Source organism: Anarrhichthys ocellatus, unplaced genomic scaffold, assembly GCF_004355925.1.
Source record: "Anarrhichthys ocellatus isolate YVR2014 unplaced genomic scaffold, GSC_Weel_1.0 scaffold92, whole genome shotgun sequence".
NCBI lineage: Eukaryota > Metazoa > Chordata > Actinopteri > Perciformes > Anarhichadidae > Anarrhichthys > Anarrhichthys ocellatus.
The window spans coordinates 851,161-873,010 of NW_022280122.1; the positions used below are offsets into that span (position 1 = coordinate 851,161).

The 21,850-nt window shown below is 43.6% G+C and overlaps 1 protein-coding gene across 1 annotated transcript in view; it reads left to right on the plus strand.

Annotated features, from left to right (window-relative positions):
• Positions 1-6,753: 6,753 nt before the first annotated feature.
• The window catches only part of serinc3 (serine incorporator 3), a 17,479-nt gene continuing 2,382 nt past the window's right edge, over positions 6,754-21,850 (plus strand). The window contains exons 1-8 of the mRNA XM_031875599.1: positions 6,754-6,994; positions 9,338-9,499; positions 12,203-12,396; positions 17,276-17,355; positions 17,464-17,601; positions 17,911-18,080; positions 19,323-19,413; positions 20,676-20,877. Coding sequence (XP_031731459.1) covers positions 6,956-6,994; positions 9,338-9,499; positions 12,203-12,396; positions 17,276-17,355; positions 17,464-17,601; positions 17,911-18,080; positions 19,323-19,413; positions 20,676-20,877 — 1,076 coding nt within the window. The 5' untranslated portion in view covers positions 6,754-6,955. The remainder of the gene's footprint in view (positions 6,995-9,337; positions 9,500-12,202; positions 12,397-17,275; positions 17,356-17,463; positions 17,602-17,910; positions 18,081-19,322; positions 19,414-20,675; positions 20,878-21,850) is intronic.

A 21,850-nucleotide genomic window follows, 5' to 3' on the forward strand; every position in this document is an offset into this window, starting at 1 on the left:
TGCTGCATCTGAGTCTCCCACAGGCGCAGCTTGGCTTGGAAAGCTCTCACTGCATCACACATATCTGTAATCATATATGTCTGTGATCATACATATCTGTGATCATACGTCCCTGTCCCTGAAGCTGCAGGTTTAGCGCAGTGAGATGCTTCGTTATGTTGCACAAAAAGCCAGCTCACATCGCCACTTTTCGTCCCGGAGCTCTGTGGTGTGGCGGGCCAGTTATGATAGATATATGATATTTTCTCGCGGGCCGGATATAATTGTACCAAGGGCCGGAATATTCGAGTTTAACATGTCTGTTATATGCTGACAATTTAATGACAAGTCTCTAAATGTGTTGATCCTTACTAGGCTTTTCATCTGGGAAATTTTGTCCAGGGCCCAGTTCAGAGTCTACATTTTCCTTTTCAAATATTTCTCCATCATCTTGTCACTGCAACCTCTCCCGCTCATCATTTAATACTGCTGAGATACTTGCACCAAACTCCTGCCGTGCAAACCAGTAGCATATCTGACCTGTAACTTTGGAATCAGAATAGACTTTGACTGCTACCACTTTTCATAATTTGGCTCAGGATGTTTGGTGCTTACATAATGATTTAAGGATTACCAAATCCCTCTTTGAATATCAAATTGTTCACATTGATTATTTACTGAGAGTAAAGTACAGTAAAACTTGAAGAGCTTTGCTTATAGGAGTGATATTTTTAAATATAGTATTTATAATCATACAGTTGTAAAATAATTAACAAACTATGTAAAATGTTGGGATTTACTCTAACGTCCTACATTAGGACAGTCTTTTTATGCTCTCATTCACTCACAAATCTCTCTGGCTCTTGCTCTCTGGCTCCTACTCTATCAGCTGACAGTGGGTGATTTCGCCACAGTCAAACTTTAAAGACCTGTTCTCTTCTCTGCAGTCAGCTGTCATTTTAGTAAGAACCGATGTGACCCTCCTCCCCATTCATCATCACATCCGGTGCTCAAGGTTTCTTCCACTGAGGTCAGTCCCACTCAAACATGCCATCATCTAGATCAGGGGCGTCAAAGTCAAATGTACAGTAACCAGCCAAAGAGCTGCTTCTATGACTGTGTGTTTAAGTATCTCATAATTATGACTTTCTATCTCATAATAAACGACTATGGGGATATTTGTATTATGAAACTAACTTTTGCTTCTTTTTTTAAACTTTTTCTTTTTTTTGCTGGCGGAATCGCGGGCCACATAAAATGACATGACGGGCCGGATTCGGCTCGTGGGCCTTGAGTTTGAGGCCCCAGACCTAAGGGGTCGGGATGGTTCATAAGGTAGCAGCAGATCAGAGATGTATTTTGGCCCTAAACCATTCAGTGCTTTATAAACCAACAGCAGGATTTTAAAGTCAATTCTTTGTTTGACAGGAAGCCAGTGCAAAGACCTCAGAACTGGAGTGATGTGATCCACCCTCCTGGTCTTAGTGAGGACTCGAGCTGCAATGTTCTGAATCAGCTGCAGCTTTCTGATTGACTTTTTACAGAGACCCGTAAACACACTGTTACAGTAGTCCAGTCTGCTGAAGATAAATTCATGGACAAGTTTTTCCAAATCCTGTTGAGACATAAGTCCTCTAATCCTTATATTCTTGTATAGATATATAGATATTCTTTCTTTATTTTTATCGTATCAACTGTATCACTGAGCTTCTTATTGCCTTGCTTTTGCTGCTTTGGCTGTCAAAGTACTTTGTAAAGTCTGTTTTTTAAGAAGGTGCTAGGTAAATAAAATTATTATTCATATGATTTTTGAATATAGAGCGCTCTCTTTCTCCCCCGCCCACAGTAGTGGGAAGAAGGGCTGACTCTTCTGGTCCATATGCGATTGTCCGACCAAAGTCTTACTGGTCAGTATATTTCAACTTAGATAAATATTTCCACACCTTATGAACATCAACTAAAGCGAAATATATCAATTATATAACCTGTGGATCTTGTCCTGCCTGTTTTATGACGTCACCATCATCGAGCATGTCGGTGAGATCACTAAATATGAGCTGATCTTCCATCACAACTGTTCTGTTCCATTCATTCAGTGATGCATGCCTCGACACTCATGTTCTGTGTGTGGAGCTGAATAGAAACCCCAGGCTGCAGACTTTACTGTGAGTCAGAGATGAGAACGATGGATCTCAGTGACTGGATGCTGACTCCTTATGAAACGCCTCCACCTACTGACAGAAATCAAGAATGGCTGCAGAGGAGCATCACTCGTCTCAAGCTGATTGTTGTGCTGTTAGTGTGTTTGCTAATATACTGGCTGAAGACTGTCTTTTTTGTTAAAACATCATGATCTGGCTCAGTGTTTGTGGTTTACCTCAGACACTAACTGATCCCATCATTTTGACTGTGAGCTCATTAACTATACTCGCTGTCTAAGGGAAGATCGTTAGTGTTTGACTGCAAAGACACATTTCGAGTCTGCCATTCAAGACTTTTGTCTGATATATAAAGAAGAAACCCTTTAACGTCTAATACATGTATGTCTCTGACTTCATGCACACATTCAATGGGCAACATGTTTACTGTATAAGAATATAATCATTTAATAAATGCTTTGTAACATGTGCTGATGTACGTATGTATTAGTGTATTTGTCAACAACTAAAACACCTGTTGGCACATTAGTGAAGGATGCTGTTGGTGTATTATAATTGTTTTGGATTTTGCAACAGTATAAATGTTTGGTCTGGTCCTTGTGTGAAGTCGGCAAGCAGCCTGTTTCCAGCCTGATAAAGCCAAATAAACAGCATGACGGGTCTTAGTGCAGTCAGAGTACTGAGATATTAGCAGTCCTATCGCCATAAATTCAATAATAACAGAAAAACAACACCGTAAAAACGCAATTTAAGAGCAACAAAATACAAGAATACTGTATGTTAATGATGACGTTAATTTAAAGTAGAGAAACATAAAAAGTGAAATGAAGGGAAAACACAATCTAATTAGGGTATTTGTCTACATGTGTCCGTGTAGTGAGATGGTCTTACATCAGACTTAGGCTTAAAGAGCAGATTGCAAATGTTGCAAGGTGGCATATCCTCACCAGAAATGACCACAAGTACAAGAAATAAAAATCTGTTGACTACAAAACAAGAAACATACGTCTGCAATGTCTGTTCAAGTGAACTTAGCTGTCATTTACTGTTATCTTCTGTTCATTTATTTCTGTAGTATGAGTTTTCATTTTGTGCAACCGTCTGAACCATGTCAGACATCACAAACATCAATAGAGAGGGTTAGGGATAAGCCCACAGATTAAGTGCAAGCATTATATTCAAACAAGAACCATAATGACAACCCAATGAATCAATTCAACAAAAACATATCTCGCATTTGTTCAGGCCACTCAGATTTACATCATATCCAACATAAAGTATCGGGCTGAAACATGTAGATGAAATTGATTAGACAGAAGATTATTCAACAACAATCGATTTTCCATTAATTTATCAAGTAAATGTTTCATCCATTCTCTGGTTCAGGCTTGTCAAATGTCAGGATTTTAGCTTTTCCATCCATCCATCCATTTTCCTCCGCTTATCCGGAGTCGGGTCGCGGTGGCAACAGGCCAAGCAGGCTGACCCAGACTTCCCTCTCACCGGCAACATGTTCCAGCTCATTCTGGGGGATCCCGAGGTGTTCCCAGGCCAGCTGGGAGATGTAATCCCTCCAGCGTGTTCTGGGTCTTCCCCGGGGTCTCTTCCCAGTTGGACGTGCCTGGAAAACCTCCAGTGGGAGGCGTCCAGGAGGCATCCTAATTAGATGCCCGAACCACCTCAGCTGACTCCTTTCGACGCGAAGGAGTAGCGACTCGACTCCAAGCTCCCTCCTGATGACCGAGCTCCTTACCCTATCTCTAAGGCTGAGCCCGGCCACCCGACGGAGGAAGCTCATTTCGGCCGCTTGTAACCGCGACCTTGTCCTTTCGGTCACGACCCAGAGTTCATGACCATAGGTGAGGGTAGGAACATAGACCGAGTGGTAAATTGAGAGCTTTGCCTTCCGGCTCAGCTCCCTCTTCACCAAGACGGTCCGGTGCAGCGCCTGCTTTACTGCTGCAGCCGCACCGATCCGTCTGTCGATCTCCGCTCCATCTTACCCTCATTCGTGAACAAGACCCCGAGATACTTGAACTCCTTCGCTTGAGGTAGGCACTCCATCCCCACCTGGAGGGAGAAATCCACCGGTTTCCGGCAGAGCACCATGGCCTCAGATTTGGAGGTGCTAACTCTCATCCCCGCCGCTTCACACTCGGCTGCAAACCGCCCCAGTGAATGCTGGAGGTCATGATCCGAGGAGGCTAACAGGACCACATCATCTGCAAACAGCAGAGAGGCGATCCCGAGACCCCCGAACCTGACGTTCTCCACCCCCAGGCTGCGCCTAGATATCCTGTCCATGAAAGCCACGAACAGGACCGGCGACAAATGGCAGTCCTGGCGGAGGCCAACACCCACCGGGAACGTGTCTGACTTATTGCCGAGAATGCGGACACAGCTCCTACTGCAGTCGTACAGAGACCGGATCGCCCGTTGTAATGGGTCCCGCACCCCATACTCCCACAGCACCCCCCACAAGAACCCCCGAGGGACCCGGTCGAAAGCCTTCTCCAAGTCCACAAAGCACATGTAGACTGGTTGGGCAAACTCCCAGAACCCCTCCAGTAGTCTTGCGAGGGTAAAGAGCTGGTCCACTGTTCCACGGCCGGGACGGAATCCGCATTGCTCCTCTTGTATCTGAGGTTCGACAAACGGTCGGAGCCTCCTTTCCAGCACCCTGGCATAAGCCTTCCCCGGGAGGCTGAGTGGTGTGATACCCTGGTAATTCAAGCACACTCTCCGGTCCCCCTTTTTGAAAATGGGAACCACCACCCCGGTCTGCCAGTCCATGGGCACTGATCCCGACCCCCATGCGACATTGAAGAGGCGTGTCAGCCAGGACAGCCCAACTATGTCCAGCGCTTTCAGCATCTCAGGGCGGATCTCATCCACCCCCGGCGCCTTGCCACCAAGGAGCTTTTTGACTACCTCAGCGGCCTCTGCCAGGGGTATGGGTGAGCCTCCCCCTAGATCTTCAGGCGCTGCATGTTGGTCGGGTTTAGGAGTTCCTCAAAGTGCTCTTTCCACCGCCCGACAATGTCCCCTGTCCGGGTCAGCAGTTCCCCCCCCTGCTGAGAACAGCCTGGGGTAAGCCCTGCTTTCCCTTCCTGAGCTGTCGGATGGTTTGCCAGAACCTCCTTGAGGCCAACCGAAAGTCCTTCTCCATGGCCTCCCCGAAGTCCTCCCATGCCCGAGTTTTAGCATTCGCGACCACCGCAGCTGCAGCCCTTCTGGCCTGCCGGTACCTGTCAGCTGCTTCGGGAGACCCCTGGGCCAACCAGGCATTGAAGGTCTCCTTCTTCAGCTTGACGGCTTCCCTCACCTCCGGTGTCCACCACCGGGTTCTCGGGTTGCCGCCACGACAGGCACCGATGACCTTCCGGCCACAGCTCCTAGCGGCCGCGTCCACAATAGAGGCTTTGAACATGGTCCATTTGGATTCCATGTCCCCAACCTCCCTCGGGATGTGAGAGAAGTTCTTCCGGAGGTGGGAGTTAAAGACCTCCCGGACAGGGTCCTCCGCCAGACGTTCCCAGTTCACCCTCACTACACGTTTGGGCTTGCCGGGTCTTTCCAACCGGTTCCCCTGCCATCTGATCCAACTCACCACCAGGTGGTGATCAGTTGACAGCTCTGCTCCTCTCTTCACCCGAGTGTCCAAGACATACGGCCGCAAATCAAATGATATGATTACAAAGTCGATCATTGACTAAGGTGTTCTGGTACCAGGTACACTTATGAGCCACCTTATGTTCGAACATGGTGTCCGTTATGGCCAAACCGTGGCAAGCACAGAAGTCCAATAACGAGACACCATTCGGGTTCAGATCGGGCAAGCCTTTCCTCCCAATCACCGCCCGCCAGGTTTCTCCGTCATTGCCCACGTGAGCATTGAAGTCCCCCAGAAGAACTATGGAGTCGGTAGGTGGCGCCCTTTCCAGGACCCCTCCCACCGACTCCAAGAAGGCCGGATACTCTGAACTGCTGTTTGGTGCGTAAGCACAAACCACAGTCAGAGCCTTGCTCCCCGCAACCCGTAGGTGCATGGAGGCGACCCTCTCATTCTCCGGGGAGAACTCCAACACAGCGGCGCTCAGCCGGGGGCTCGTGAGTATCCCCACTCCCGCCCGGCGCCTCTCACCCTGGGCAACTCCGGAAAAGGACAAAGTCCAACCTCTCTCCAGGAGCTTGGTTTCTCCGTTTTATATTAATACATATTATATTTATTTTTCATTTATATTATATATTACATATAAATTATGTACCTTTAGCTTTGGGACTTTTGGTAGGAAAAAGCAAATACATTCCTGATATTATACAGAATACTACAGGATTAGTCAAAAATAGAATCAATTGACAACTAACAATAATTAAAATAACTGTAGGTTGCTATCCTAAACGTGGCCTATTCCTGTATTAACTTAGTGTGTTTTAATGTCAAATATTACAAATGAATACAAGTTTAAGTAAAAGTTCAAAAGTCCAAGTGAAACTTTCAACTACAATGCTTTTATATTGATTAGATAAATAGGTCAAACCACAAGGCGCACGGCGTACAGTTCACGTCCACAGGTCATCGTCGTCATGACGTCACCTGCATGACGCCCTCTAGCCCCGGAGACGATTCGGGATTGACTGTGCACTCTGAGCTCTTTTACCTGTCCGTGTGGCGTCCTGCGCGGCCGCCTCAGCCTGTTGAACTGCTTTGTGTTTGGACTCCACCCTGGAGGAACAGAGCACAAGTGACGGGAGGAAGCACGCGGATCTACCGTACAGACTGTCCGCTCCTGTAACGGTACTGGAACTGAGCAGACATGGGAGCCGTTCTGGGAGCCTTTTCCCTCGCGAGCTGGGTGAGTTCTGACAGTGCCGACACTATTCACAACCACTGTTTATCATTGACGGGACAGGTAAGATACGGTGACGTCATGAAGAGTGACCCGCAACAGGTAATATCGCTCCACCACACACTACACACGCCATACTCATTTCAAATGTCTGCTGTTCTAAGCCCCAGTCCTCCGCTCATAAGATACACAGCACGTCATTAAGTACTTGAGCTCGCGACTGTGGTTTATTGGTAACTTCTTCTCAATGCAGGACTTTTGTAATTATTCAGTTATTGAATCGTCTCATTCTGTCCCCGACAGCTAGCGGGGAGACGGAAAGACAAACTCCATTCAATTATCTCGCGCTTTTTTCTTTTCCTCACGTTGATTTAATATAGATTAAATATAACTTGAACTAGTATATGAAATATTTCCGTTTAGTGGTTATTTCTGCACTTGATTCACTTTGCAATGCATCATTACGTCTCGTTTCTATTTCCACAAAGCGAAACTTATTCTTGGTGACTCGGTAACACGTTAGATTCTAACTTCTTCTCAATGCAGGACTTTTACGAACATAGGACTTTCTACGAACATAGCGGTTATTCTAACGGTTAGAATAACCGCTATGTTCGTTAAAGGCGTCTGTTATAAAGTGTTCTCACGTGAGGGAAGGTGGACACAACAGGAAGCCCACGGCAAAGCAAGGGGGTAATCATAACACGTGATTAATTGGATCATCGTGCGTTGATGTAAGGCAGGAGCAGAGCAGACGATCCATATCACACACATGATCAGGACAACAATGTCCACAGCGGGACATTCAGGATCACAGCAGTGGATAGTGCAAACGAACAACAGACATAAGTAAAGAAACAAGATCAAAACAAGTTTAATAAATAGGTAATCACACAGTAAAAGTATTGCACTGAAAAGTACAATAAGTAATAACAAAGAAAGGTACTAAAAGGCACAAATATATAAGAAAACTGAAGGGAAAGCTCAACGGTGAGCAGGAGCTGCTGTAACAAGCTGCCACTCCTCAGGATTCATGCAGAAATATATAAATAAATAAACAAAACAATGGAAACATCACAAGTTGTCCAATAATCAGACATTCCTGGTATTAGGTGAATAGTGATTCAAAAGCAGAAAGAAGAAACATATTCTCACAGGAGGATTTTATTTGATGAATAAATAAATAAATCCTGTCGGTGCTTCAGTAGAGGACTGTCAAGTCTGCGAAGCTCAAGCAAAAGTAAACACCACGTCTCAGTGGATTGTACTGTTGTAAACCAATTTCTGTGGCCCGGTTGGTCATGTGCTGCCTGCATGTTATCTGGCACACCCCAGCCTAGTCTGTGGTTGTACTAAGCTGACCTTGTCTGGCTGGCAGGGGTATTAAGTTGTTGACAATCTTCCGGGCCTCCTTTGTCTCTGGACTCCGCTCAGTTGTTGGTGTGGCAGAGAGACACTGAACACACAGGCTGTTTTTTTTCATTGAAGTGATTGTGACCTTTACAGGATCACAATCAGTATTTGTTGCAATATAAGGGTTCTCTACAATATTCAGAGCATTATGTTGGTATGATCACAATGGTAGATTAGTTCAAGAGTTGAAAGGTAGCGAGACTAAATAGCAGATTGATGCAATCTTTTAGTTCAGACACAGACCCAAAGTCATCAGATGGTACCGCTTCGGCAGATGACTCTCAGATGATGGTCTTCTCCCTCATGTTGAATCTGATTCACCATACCGAGCAGAGAGAAGCCATTAGACTCAGCCTCCTGACAATCAACAGAACGATATGGGAAGTTTGTTATGCTCTGATATCGCTTACTGCTCCTCACATGCTTTCACAGGGCGATGACATTGGTTCACTGTAAAATACTAAACATTACCCACACAGGAGATCACCAAAACTGAGTTTGCAACTAAAAGAGGCTGCTTTATCTGAAGAATGAATTCACATGCTCGCTGTTGAAACATTTGTTTAATACAAAAATAAGTTGAATTAGAAATTCAATTATGCGGCTCTGCTCCTGGCCCGGGGGAGGAGCCGGATTTGGGGTGTGTCTGTCCCCAAAGACAGACACACTGGCAGCTGGTCGCTGCTGGAGTCCAAGCTGAAGAGTATCAGACACGATAACTCTAATCTCCTCGCTGACGCCCTGGTTTGCTTATGAAGGTCATACAGGGGCATCAGTATTAAACTGAGACTGTTTCATAACCAGTTAAAAAGATCCTCGTACTTTAAATATATCATTCAGTAAACCTGTATGGCATCTGCATTTGATGTTTCTGCATATTTGTATTTTTGTCTTTCACAGGTAGATACTGAAATGTATGCTTTTGTCTGTCCCCAGGTGCCGTGCCTGTGCAGCAGCGCAACCTGTCTGATGTGCAGCTGCTGCCCAAGCACCAGGAACTCCACGGTGACCAGGATCATCTACGCCTCCATCTTGCTGCTGGGGACCATCGTTGCCTGCATCATGCTGTCGCCGGGTGTGGATGAGCAGCTGAAAAGGGTACGAGTGGACTATGGAGATAAAGAATACATAGAGCGGACCTTTCTATTCACAGTAGCGCTCTATTTCTGTGTCAAACTGAATGGGAAGTAATCATATAAGTGATAAAGTTTACTCATATTACACAGTTGTTAATATGCACAGGTTTAATATTGTTGCTTATTGTTCTCACTGAACAGCCGATGCAAATACCTCGTTGTAGCTCTGAATGATATCCACCACACCAGGACTTTTAAGGCTGATACAGATTTTCAAAATTAGAGCATGATATACTGTATAGACCAATGTTGTTGTTTTTACATAAACATATACATTCATACAAATGTGAATGTATACATGAATAAACATTTTTACGCCTCAGTGACACTTGTGGCACTTGAGGCATTATGTCTGTCTGTCTGTCCATCCGTCCACTTGAGCAAATTTCTTTGACGTTGACACAAACATCCTCCGGGATTCAAGGATTGGCTGATTAGAATGTGGCGGTCAAAGGTCACTGTGACTTCACCAAACACATTTTTCTACCATAACACAAGATTGATAAATAGGACAATTTGTCTAGTAAGATGACATTTTGAACGGACATCGACGTAAACTGCAGCTTGTTGAGGGAGGCATTGATCGTTGATTGATTGATGGTAATTCAAGCTATGTAACAGTGACACTGGCTGCTTTTACATGATCTCAGACAAACTGGCATTTCTGCACAGCGATTTCTAGTCGCTTATCGATCAGCACATGTGTCCTGATTCTTAGCCTGAGTGAGATCTGGAACACTTAGGTCCTGGTTACACTTGTCTTTTTTTTCAAATGGACGTTTGTCATCTGAACGCATTAACTGTCGAATCTGTACGCTCCAGGATTGGATCTAGTAAAATGTGTTTATCAGTAGCCGAGCTTTGTTAGCGGCTATTCTTCAATAAAACCTACTAACACTGAAGGGAGGAAGGGTTACAATGAAGAATAACAGAGGCTTTTATTGTGAAATGAAATGTGTATATCCTTCATTTGTGGACACACATATGGACACAGCGTATCCCTCACTGGAGAGACGCAAGGAAACCATGCGAGGAGAGAGGAAACAGGGAAATATGTTTTAAGCTAGATGAGACGTCCTTTCCTTTGTATTGTCACGTGAAGTGACGTCTGTTTCTGATGACGGCAGCTCTGATCACAGCTGGATCAGCTGTCAGTCGGCTTTAACAGCTGGAAAGACTTTTAAGAAGATTGTGTCTGTTCACATGATCATTGTACTTTAATAGTAACTAATAATACTAATAACTAATAAAGACACAGTAATCACCACTGTACTTAATAATAGTAACTAATAATACTAATAACTAATAAAGACACACAGTTATCATCACTGCCAGAGTAGAAGTGTTTTCTCTCTGTAGCCTGTTACCTCTTTAACAAACTGCATTGAGTATTTATACACAGTCTGTGGTATTTATACACAGTCTGTGGTATTTATACTGTGTTCTGTTTATAAGTGCAGGAACGATTTCTACCAGTGGAATGCGTTTATATATTTATGAATTTTTTGCGTCTGTACGTTTTGAAATTGTGATTGAGACGTCATTATTAAATAACCCAGAATATGATTATGGTTTCTCTTGAACTCTGTAATTCATGTATTAGGCTCCATGTTTCAGGTTAAACTTAAATGATAAAACTCATCAAACCCGACACTCAGGAACGATCAGCCTCACGTGACTGAATGAAATGATGACAAATGATGTAAAAAGTGTTTCGTCTCTCCTGCTCTCTCTCACATTAATTGTATTCATAATAAAAGTTATTGAGGGAAATATCAGATCATGAAAAGACAAATCTTTCTAATAAATGAAGAGAGTTGTTTGTGGTCCTATTTAAACCAGATGGTGAATCAGAAAACTAATCAAATATAAAGCTTGAGATTAATCTCTGATCTGTCTTCACTCTGGTATGAAACTCCAGTGATATTTAGAAAAAGAATCAGTCCGATCAGCTGCAGCGTCCAATCACATAACTGATGAACGATGAGGGGGTGTCAGCCGTTAAGACACTTGCTGGAAGGCTGCTCTTGTGCATCCTCGCTCATGGATCCTCAGAGATCCCTCCTCCCTCCTCGATCCTCGCTCCTCGATCCTCAGAGCAGAAATAAGAGCTTTGGGACGGCCGTCAATATGGCACGCAGAACAACTTCCGTTATGGAAATGACAAATAAGAGACTTGGGATGTACCCAGAGTGTGTGTCAGAGTAAAGCACAAAGACAGAGAGAGAGGAGGTTTGAGACGAGGACATCTCACTCCAGAACATCTAAAGTACCGATAGCAGAACCGCTAACTCTGGACCTTATCGATACTCTGGGTATTTACTACTGTCTTATCGGTTCCCGTTTAGAACCGGGTATCGGGGAGCATCCCTACTTGTAACCTAAGTTAATGCTATCGTTAGGTGAAATGCTGATTGTACTAATAACCCTTTTCTGGATGAATTCACACAGAGCCACACACTGACTAACGGGGCTTTCTTGGTTAGATGTGTAAATTCAGGTTCATTACAGACTTGTCTTAAATCAGTTAGAGGTTCACAATGTTGTTTTTTAAATATTCGTTTAATTGCCCGGCACTATTCAGCATCCTTTGGAGTTCAGCTCCTGCTCATTTGAGCCCATCGTTTATAAATGTTCAAATGTGACCTCCTGTTATGTGCTGTAGATCCCAGGCTTCTGTGAAGACGGGGCTGGCTCTTCTATCCCCGGCCTGCAGGCTGACGTCAACTGTCAAATGTTCGTGGGCTACAAGGCAGTGTACCGCATCTGCTTTGGCATGAGTATGTGGTTCTTGGGGTTCGCCGTTCTTATGATTAACATCAAGAACAGCAGAGACCCTCGAGCAGCCATCCACAATGGGTAAGCACTGCAGTAACACACGATGCACTTCATTACCCACACGTTGCATTGGTGTGTCTCCTTTCCTGCTTCTGTTTTTGAAGGCTTTCAACCTCAACATTTACACTGCAGGTGTTTCATGCGTGGAGACAGAGACAGAGTAGGCCTACATCAAACACATTAACAAAAAGGGAAAAAAAGACCTCTGTCCTCTGAGCATTTGTGCACTGTAACACTAGGTCAGAGGTGTTATAGGTTATACAACATCTCGTTCAGCAGATGGCCTTTGTCCTGCACACACTGTTGAAGTCCTTAGATTCGTCTACTCCCTTTACTTTCGTTTTTCAGATCTACAGCACGTTACTCATTTACCGATCTGGCCTCCATATCCATTTATCCACTTATCTCAAGCAATTTGTATCCGCCTAGTTGTGGTCTATCATGTAGCAACGTGTGCTCCTTGCGTGGGCCTAGGCTGTATGGGACATGTAGTGTTACGGTTAGACTGGTTGCTTGGGGGCTGTTAGGGGCCTTGCAATGTTTTCTTCAAGTTTGTGAGTCAATATTTTTAAGTCAACCGCCACAACAGATATCTCTCAATGCAAATGTATCGTAACTCACGTGCAGGCAAAAACAACCCAGTCCGTATTGTCCACTTAATCAGGAAAACTAAATAATATTCTTTCCAGTTCAGTTCAACAAAAATAAGGAAAAAATACCAAAACAAAAAATATTTTCTCATGGCTTTTATTGGAGTGGCTGAGAGTCTCGTGAGTCCAGTCCAGTTTAGTCCATGCCTTACGTCAGGAAGACGCTATTTCCAGCGTCCGTAGCAGGTAACTCCAAGGCCCGAATAACTCCCAGGATTCACTTGACTGGAGGATTCAGTACGAGCACCACACAGATATATCTGTAATGCGGACTTTAAAGAAGAAAAACAAAGAAAACAGATGCCAGCCTTCTGCTCCGACAGGACGATCTAATCACTTCCTCGTACCACTTTGCCAACCCGGATTTCCGCATCGTCACCATTTTAAAAGAAGGGGATTTGTTTACGAGCGAGGTATGTCTGTGACAGGGCTGGGGATGTGTGATGAATTAACATATGATAACCTCCCGTGGTAGTGATAGCTACAATAGACTACATGATAAACAATCTTTTACTTCTATGTTTTTAGTCAGTGTCCCACACAACCATTGAGTGGTCATATTCAGGCCTGTGAAACATGTTGCTGTGAGTTGTCCGTGTGGGAGCCTACTTGTAAAAATGCTGTTATTATTTTGCTTGACTGAATGCTAAGCAACTTTTGTGTTGCCTTTACAATGTTTTTATGTTAACTAAATAAGTGAAAAGGCAACAATTAAACAGATTCTGGATTTTTACGTAGGCAACGGGACAAGATTTGGCCATCTGGTTTCCTTCTGGTTTGGGTTTTTTTGGTCCGAATAGTACTGAATAGTCACGTCCAAGTGGACTTTGGTTGAATGTAGGTCAACAGTCCGTCTGGAGAGCAGAGGAGGTGGATCGCATTGGCTGAAATGTAATTTATGAACCCACCGGCTATCGTCTGACCATGATTTAGCTTTTTATTGGATTCAAATGAGATTGTCAAATGGCTAATTGTGAAAGAACCCGGTCGTACACCTCCAACTCCAGTCTCACATCTTACGTTTTTTATCGGACTGTAAACAATGAGCAGCGCACGGAAAAGGAATTCTTGGCCCAGATATCTGCTGGCTATACCAGAACCCCATATACAGCCCATTGATCCCAGAGGCTTATGGGACATCAGACCGATAGCTGATGGGTTCTGAGATTATGCAACAATATAATCAAAGACTTTTCTATTTTTCAAATGAAATAAAAGCATGTCAGTAAACTATATGTCTGGCCCTCATGATTCTCATTTCCCAGTGTGGTCCTTAGTGAAATTGAATTTGGCACACCTGATTTAGTTTATACAGTTAAAGAAAAGTGAAGAACAAATGCTCATCAAACTCATTTTAGTTCATGGGCCACATACAGACAATTTTATCTCAAGTGGGCCGGACCAGTAAAACCATTGCATGAAAGCCTATGAATTACTACACCTCCAAAGGTTTCCCTTTATTTTAGTGTAAAGAAGTACAAATACATTCTGAAGAGTGTGTAGGTGAAGCATTAGGTCTTTCTAATTTGACTCATTTAGCGGCTGGCTAATTAGCTAGCTGACGTTATCATGCCAATTCCACATTACACTGGTTACCGAAATTGAGGGGAAACCGCTTTGGAGACGGGTTAAGGTTTGAATACGAGTAACTACTACTCGGAAGCTGGCACCCAGCTCTCCTCCTGGCGAAGTAGTCTCCCAGCGGTGAGCAGTGAGGAGCAAGAAACAGTAAATTCATCAAATTCTGTGGCCCATGCCATACAACTGTTTACCAAGGTACTGTAGCTAGCTGTCATCTGCTCATATTTGGTCATATATGTTGACGCTGCGTCAAGGTCATATGGAAGTGGGCGTGGTTTCATCTCAGCCACATGCCTACCTTTGGGGATTGTTGAAAATGCTGAAGTGGGTGGACGGGCTCAGACCTGGGGGTGAAGTTACACTTTAACCTCTGTGAAGAAATAGGACGTGGTTGTTACCACTTTTCTCATTTTTGACCAATAGTGCACTTCATGGAAACATTTGAATTAATGACTTAAGTAAAGGCTCTGCAATTTCACACGTTGGTCATCCAGTGGGCCGGATTGGAGACTTCATCTGTCCGGCAGTATGTTTAATACCCTCTCCTAAAGTTGCTCACTTGGTCTGTGTGGTGGAAATGATTTATTTCCTTGAAGAGAAATGAATAAATAAACAATGATACAAAGAACAGTTGTCTTTTATGTATTTAATAATTGGTAAAGAAGAATAATAGAGTAAAACAGAGTCAATATATTTCTGCTGAAAGGACAGAGCTCAAACACGAGTGTACTTGGTGAGTTTGAACAAGGTGGCAACCTCCGGTTCTGCCGAGCAAAGCCGATGTGGAATTGTCTTAAAACTTACATTCTCTCTAGTGTCCACCAGGGGGCGACTCCTCTGGTTGTATAGAAGTCTATGAGAAAATGACTCTGGTCTGCCATGACCAATGAGCCTGGTGAGGATGTTTGCTGGTTGCCTGAAATGTTGCTTTAAACAATCATGCAGTTATGAATTAGCAGAAATAACCATCCATTAGCCGCAAACAAGAAACCGAACATGTTTCCGTCCTTGGCACTGTTGTTATGCGTTGTTGCAGTCATTTGAAAGAAATAGCATCCTTTTTATGCCATATGAGTATAAATTATTGCTTTTGTTATTAGTGCTTTTGGTTGTTCTTTTCAAAATGCATGATTTGTGTTGTGGCAGCGCAACATGCTGTAGTTAATTGATTCCTCCATAATCCACGCTCAAAGCATTGCATTTGATTAGGAAGGGTTTAAGTATCATTTTCAAGCTACTTTCATGGATCTCATGTCTTGTGCTCACCCGTCACATAGACGTGTGAGGGGGCAAGGGGGCTTTTGGAGTGATATAATATTTTTCATGAAGTAAAGCCTAAATTGTATAGTAGTGTATTTCTTTCTCCAAAGTTATACTTCAAACGAGCCAAACAATATTAGTCACTGTCTCCCACTGACTACTGCAATAGCACTGAAAGTTGAGTTGAGGAGCTCGACAGTCACAGAACATGTCACTTAGTTTGGTTTCTTATAGCTCTTTCTAGCAGGCGGCAACCTCCGGGTCTGAAAAGTGAAGCCAATGTGGAATTATCTTAGACCTCCATTCTCTCTAGTGTCCACCAGGGGGCGACTCCTCTGGTTGTATAGAAGTCTATGAGAAAATGACTCTACTTCTCTCTTGATTTATTACCTCAGTAAACATTGTAAACATGAGTTTATGGTCTCAAGCTCTAGTTTCAAGTCTTCTTCAATACAGCATGATGTTCATTTAATAACTTATGGTCCATTTAGAGTCAAACAGACCTTAAAGCAGGGGATGCTTTAGGGCGGGCTTACTGTGATTGACAGGTTGCTACCGCTACCAGAGCCATATCTGGCTAAGACACTCCTTCGCATTCCAAATATGGTAACTTCAGTTCATCGGTTGCAAAAAAGCCAAGATGGCGACGGCCGTATGTCAAGAATCTCAGCTCTCCAGTCAAAGCCAATTCATGCAATTTTAAGAATGCTGAATGAACCTAGTATGCAGAAATGTTTAACTATACCATTTTAGAATGGGTAAAAATAACATTACATACATTTATACTGTGTGAAAAACACTGCTTGGTTGTCGCCCTTAACTGCATGAGATTATTATAAAGTCGACGGGTCTGTAAAGGGGAGACTCATGGGAACCATAGAACCCATTTTTACGAACATATCTTGAGGTGAGAGGTCAGGGGACCCCTGTGAAAATGGCCATGCTAGTTCTTCCCTCACCAAAATCTGAAGCATTATTTAGCCTCCTTCCCGACAAGCTGACATGACATAATTGGTACCTAATGGATTCATCAGGTCGTCTAGTTTCATATGATGTCCCAAGCCAGCTACAGCCTCTTAGAGACCGTTATGTCGGCCAATAAAACAGAATAATGCTAGCTAGCTAGATGGCTTTATATCGCAGCTTTGGCTTATTCCTGGAGTATTGGATATGTAGGTTAATAAACAGTCCAGTACACAGTAACCACATGGTTCCTCTGCTGATCGCTCAGCAGCTCCAATTGTTTGTCTCACATATAAACCTTGCAGCATATTATTCTATTGTTGAAAGTGGCAAGTGATGACATGCTTTGGTTATTGTTTGACTTTGAGGATCACGAGATATATGTGCTCTTGATAGAACTCTAAAATGTATGTTTATGTACATTCGACTGTGTAATTTGTTTTCAGATTTTGGTTCTTTAAGTTTACTGCCTTGATGGCCATTACAGTCGGTGCCTTTTACATTCCAGATGGGCCTTTTACCTACAGTAAGAACTTTATCTTTTAAGTTTTTGCCATCTCAGATCTTGACATCCAACGCACACAGAGTTGTGACATTGCATGACAGAGGAGTAATTGAATGTCTGTCGTCGCAGCGTGGTTTGTCGTGGGCTCCGGTGGAGCTTTCTGTTTCATTCTGATCCAGCTGGTGCTGCTGGTGGACTTCGCCCACTCCTGGAACGAGTCCTGGGTGGACAAGCTGGAGACTGGCAACTCCAGGTGCTGGTATGCAGGTCAGCAACTCAAGCTGTGGCACAAACACATGCTGCTTACAACTGTGTTTTGAGTGGGTACTTTAAAATAACAGAATGAAACATGCAGACTCAAATTTGTTGCTTTTTTTAATTTGGGGTGTTGATGGACATGACACTTTAATGATGCAAAACACAATGGAAAACTGCTCGCAGCTGAAAGAAACATTTAAAGACTGGGTGCTGGGACTGAACACTTGAAATTAGAAATATAGTTTACTTATATACTTCGTTATAAGTTTTAGGCTATTTTTGTATCAGATATTTACCTTGTCTACCTTTGATTTTCAGCTTTGCTGGCGGTCACGATCCTCAACTACATCCTGTCATTTACTGCTGTCGTGCTGTTCTTCGTCTTCTACACCAAACCTGATGGATGCTTCATAAACAAGTTCTTCATCAGCTTCAACATGTTGTTCTGCACCGTGGTCTCTGTTGTCTCTGTGCTGCATAAAGTACAGGTAAAGTACTTCAATGTCAATCATTCAGGCAGGCATGAGCAGTCGTTCGATGCAACAATACAAAAATGTGCCGGGCTTTTGAGATACACAAAGTGGAAAAACAGCAGAGTATGCTGTAGGGCGGGGCTACCTTGTGATTGACAGGTCGCTAACACGGCGTTGTCCGCTCTGGGAGTTGTCCGTGTTTTTGTCTTAAACTTTAACCCTTTTACACATGCTACATCCACACTAATACGTTTTCATTTAAAACCGGGGTGTTAAAACAGAAACGATATCTGTCCACACGGTTCCAGCACTGTTTTCTCAATGACTTCCATCCATACTAACATGCCTGAAAACGAATATCACATGACTATTCACGTACACTGGGCATGCGGGTGCCGGTGTAAACAGGAAGTAGATTGGTTCTTTAGTTACAGGAAATACAACAGAGTATTATGTTAGTCTTTAATAATAAAATGGCACGCTTGATACTTAAGATCTTCCCCTATAAACTCAAACATACAAATTTGACACACGTGTCCACAAGAAAGCTCAGAAACGGCTGTATTTCTTAAGGAAATTAAAAAAATAAATACCCCTGCCACGTTCTTGTTAAACTTTTAGAGAGGAGCAGTAGAATGCATCCTGACTGGAAATATTACAAGCTGGTAAGGGATGTGCACGACCCAGGACAGGAGGGCATTTCAGCTTGAATTGGTGAGGTGAGGTGCCTGAGCAGAGCCCAATGGATATCAAAAGGCAATACCCAGCCACCCCCGGTATCAGCTGCTTTAACACCAGACTACAGAGCAGCTTCTTTCCTCTGGCTGTAAGACTCCGCAGCTCATCCTCCACACCCATAAATACATGACATGGAACTTTCTGCTACGCTGGTTTTACACATTATCGTACCAGCGGCTTTTGCACTACCCTCATTCCCACCAAACCAAAGTCTTTCCTGGTATATATGGATTTGTATATAAGTAACTATATACATTGTTTTATTTAATTTTATTATATTCTAAGATATATATTTGTATTTATGTTCTTTGTGTTGAATAAGCACTGAACATTGGATCACAACCTATTCCCAAACCTTGACAAAATAATCTCAACTCAATGTCCACTCACTGGCATTTTCCATACTTTCAGCCACATTTTACATTCTTCATCAGTGAATGGAGTTTGCTCAGTTATCATGGAGTATTCCACGTTATAAATGTATGGATTTCTGACTGTTTTATTTGTGTTTGTCCAAAGGAGTCTCAGACACGTTCAGGTCTTCTCCAGTCCTCCATCATCACCCTGTACACCATGTATCTGACCTGGTCTGCCATGACCAATGAGCCTGGTGAGGATGTTTGCTGGTTGCCTGAAATGTTGCTTTAAACAATCATGCAGTTATGAATTAGCAGAAATAACCATCCATTAGCCGCAAACAAGAAACCGAACATGTTTCCGTCCTTGGCACTGTTGTTATGCGTTGTTGCAGTCATTTGAAAGAAATAGCATCCTTTTTATGCCATATGAGTATAAATTATTGCTTTTGTTAGTAGTGCTTTTGGTTGTTCTTTTCAAAATGCATGATTTGTGTTGTGGCAGCGCAACATGCTGTAGTTAATTGATTCCTCCATAGAATGTGCAAAGGTATCCACGCTCAAAGCATTGCATTTGATTAGGAAGGGTTTAAGTATCATTTTCAAGCTACTTTCATGGATCTCATGTCTTGTGCTCACCCGTCACATAGACGTGTGAGGGGGCAAGGGGGCTTTTGGAGTGATATAATATTTTTCATGAAGTAAAGCCTAAATTGTATAGTAGTGTATTTCTTTCTCCAAAGTTATACTTCAAACGAGCCAAACAATATTAGTCACTGTCTCCCACTGACTACTGCAATAGTACTGAAAGTTGAGTTGAGGAGCTCAACAGTCACAGAACATGTCACTTAGTTTGGTTTCTTATAGCTCTTTCTAGCAGGCGGCAACCTCCGGGTCTGAAAAGTGAAGCCAATGTGGAATTATCTTAGACCTCCATTCTCTCTAGTGTCCACCAGGGGGCGACTCCTCTGGTTGTATAGAAGTCTATGAGAAAATGACTCTACTTCTCTCTTGATTTATTACCTCAGTAAACATTATAAACATGAGTTTATGGTCTCAATCTCTAGTTTCAAGTCTTCTTCAATACAGCATGATTTTTCAATTAGTACATTATGGTCCATTTAGAGTCAAATAGACCATAAAGCAGGGGATAGTTTAGGGCGGGCTTACTGTGATTGACAGGTCGCTGCCGCTACCAGAGCCATATCCGGCTAAGACACTCCTTCGCATTCCAAATTCACAGTGACTACATCCACGTCTGATATACAGCCTGTGGTGCCCTTTAAATGGTTATTTAAAGGGCACCACAGGCCATTTTTTTGAGAAAAGACTGCCCCCTCACAATTTTTAACAGCCCCTTCATCCTGTCACTTCATCCTTGCGCCTTGTTTGGGTAAAAAGGTGGTTTATAACGCGGCTCAATACCCTGATTTTCTATCAGAATCAGTCTCTGTCATCATTTCTAGCTGTAGATTTAAACATTGTACTTGTTTTTTCTCTCCTGCTCCTGCTTCAGACCAAGAATGTAACCCCAGCCTACTGAGAATCTTCCAGCAGATTGCGGTCCCCACACCCGCCCCACTGGAGATGGAGAACCAGACAGCCGTAGTGATCATCGGCACAGAGGAACCAGTCCTGACAACTCCGTACCTGCAGTGGTGGGATGCCCAGAGCATTGTGGGACTCTCTATATTCGTCCTGTGCATCCTCTACTCAAGGTGAGACAAGTAACAATGTGACCATCCCAGTGTCAAACCATCCCGGTGTCAGTCTTCGGTCACAAACTCATGACTAAGTCTAGAAATGTTCTCATGACATGACGTGACGGTTCTGGTTAAGTCAGACACGTTTTCAAAGAGCAAAAGAAAGCTTTGCCTCGTTTCCACTGAGCTGATTTAATTAGTATGGGCTGTCTATGGGAAACTGTAAAAATGTTTGTCACAAGACTCTCTCTTTACTGCTCAGCACATGCAAGCCCTCTTCACTGTCATAAACAAATGCATGAAATACAAAAGAAATAAAATGATGTGACAAACACTTATTCATCATTTATTAACGTATAATTCCTTCTCCATTTCAAAACGAATGAAGTAAACTGAGTTTCAAAGTTTAGTCTCACCTCCATTTCTATTTAGTTTCTGTTGTGGAGCTTTCAGTCATATCTTATGATCTTTACATTACAATACAGTCATTTTCATCTGCCAGTTCCCTTTTCCAAGGTCATGAATGATTCTTCAAACTCAACTTTTTAGCCAACAATGTGGAAAAGTATTTCAAGCACTCAGAGAAAAAAGGATTCAAGGCTTACGAGGAACTTTCATTTTGTGTTAATGTTGGTGGTCCCTGCGGACAATAGTGGTAGTGTTTCTAAGCACCAGAGTCCCTTCAGAAAACCTCTCATGTTACTGCAGCAGGGTCTGACAGTCTGCTCCTCTAAGTCCTGGTTCTGGTTCTCCCGTGCCTCCCTTCCCTTAAGGAAGGAGGAGGAGACGCTGCTCCTGGAGGATGGGGAGGAGACGCTGCTCCTGGAGGAGGAGGAGACGCTGCTCCTGGAGGAGGGGGAGGAGACGCTGCTCCTGGAGGAGGGGGAGGAGACGCTGCTCCTGGAGGAGGAGGATGGGGAGGAGACGCTGCTCCTGGAGGAGGAGGAGACGCTGCTCCTGGAGGAGGGGGAGGAGACGCTGCTCCTGG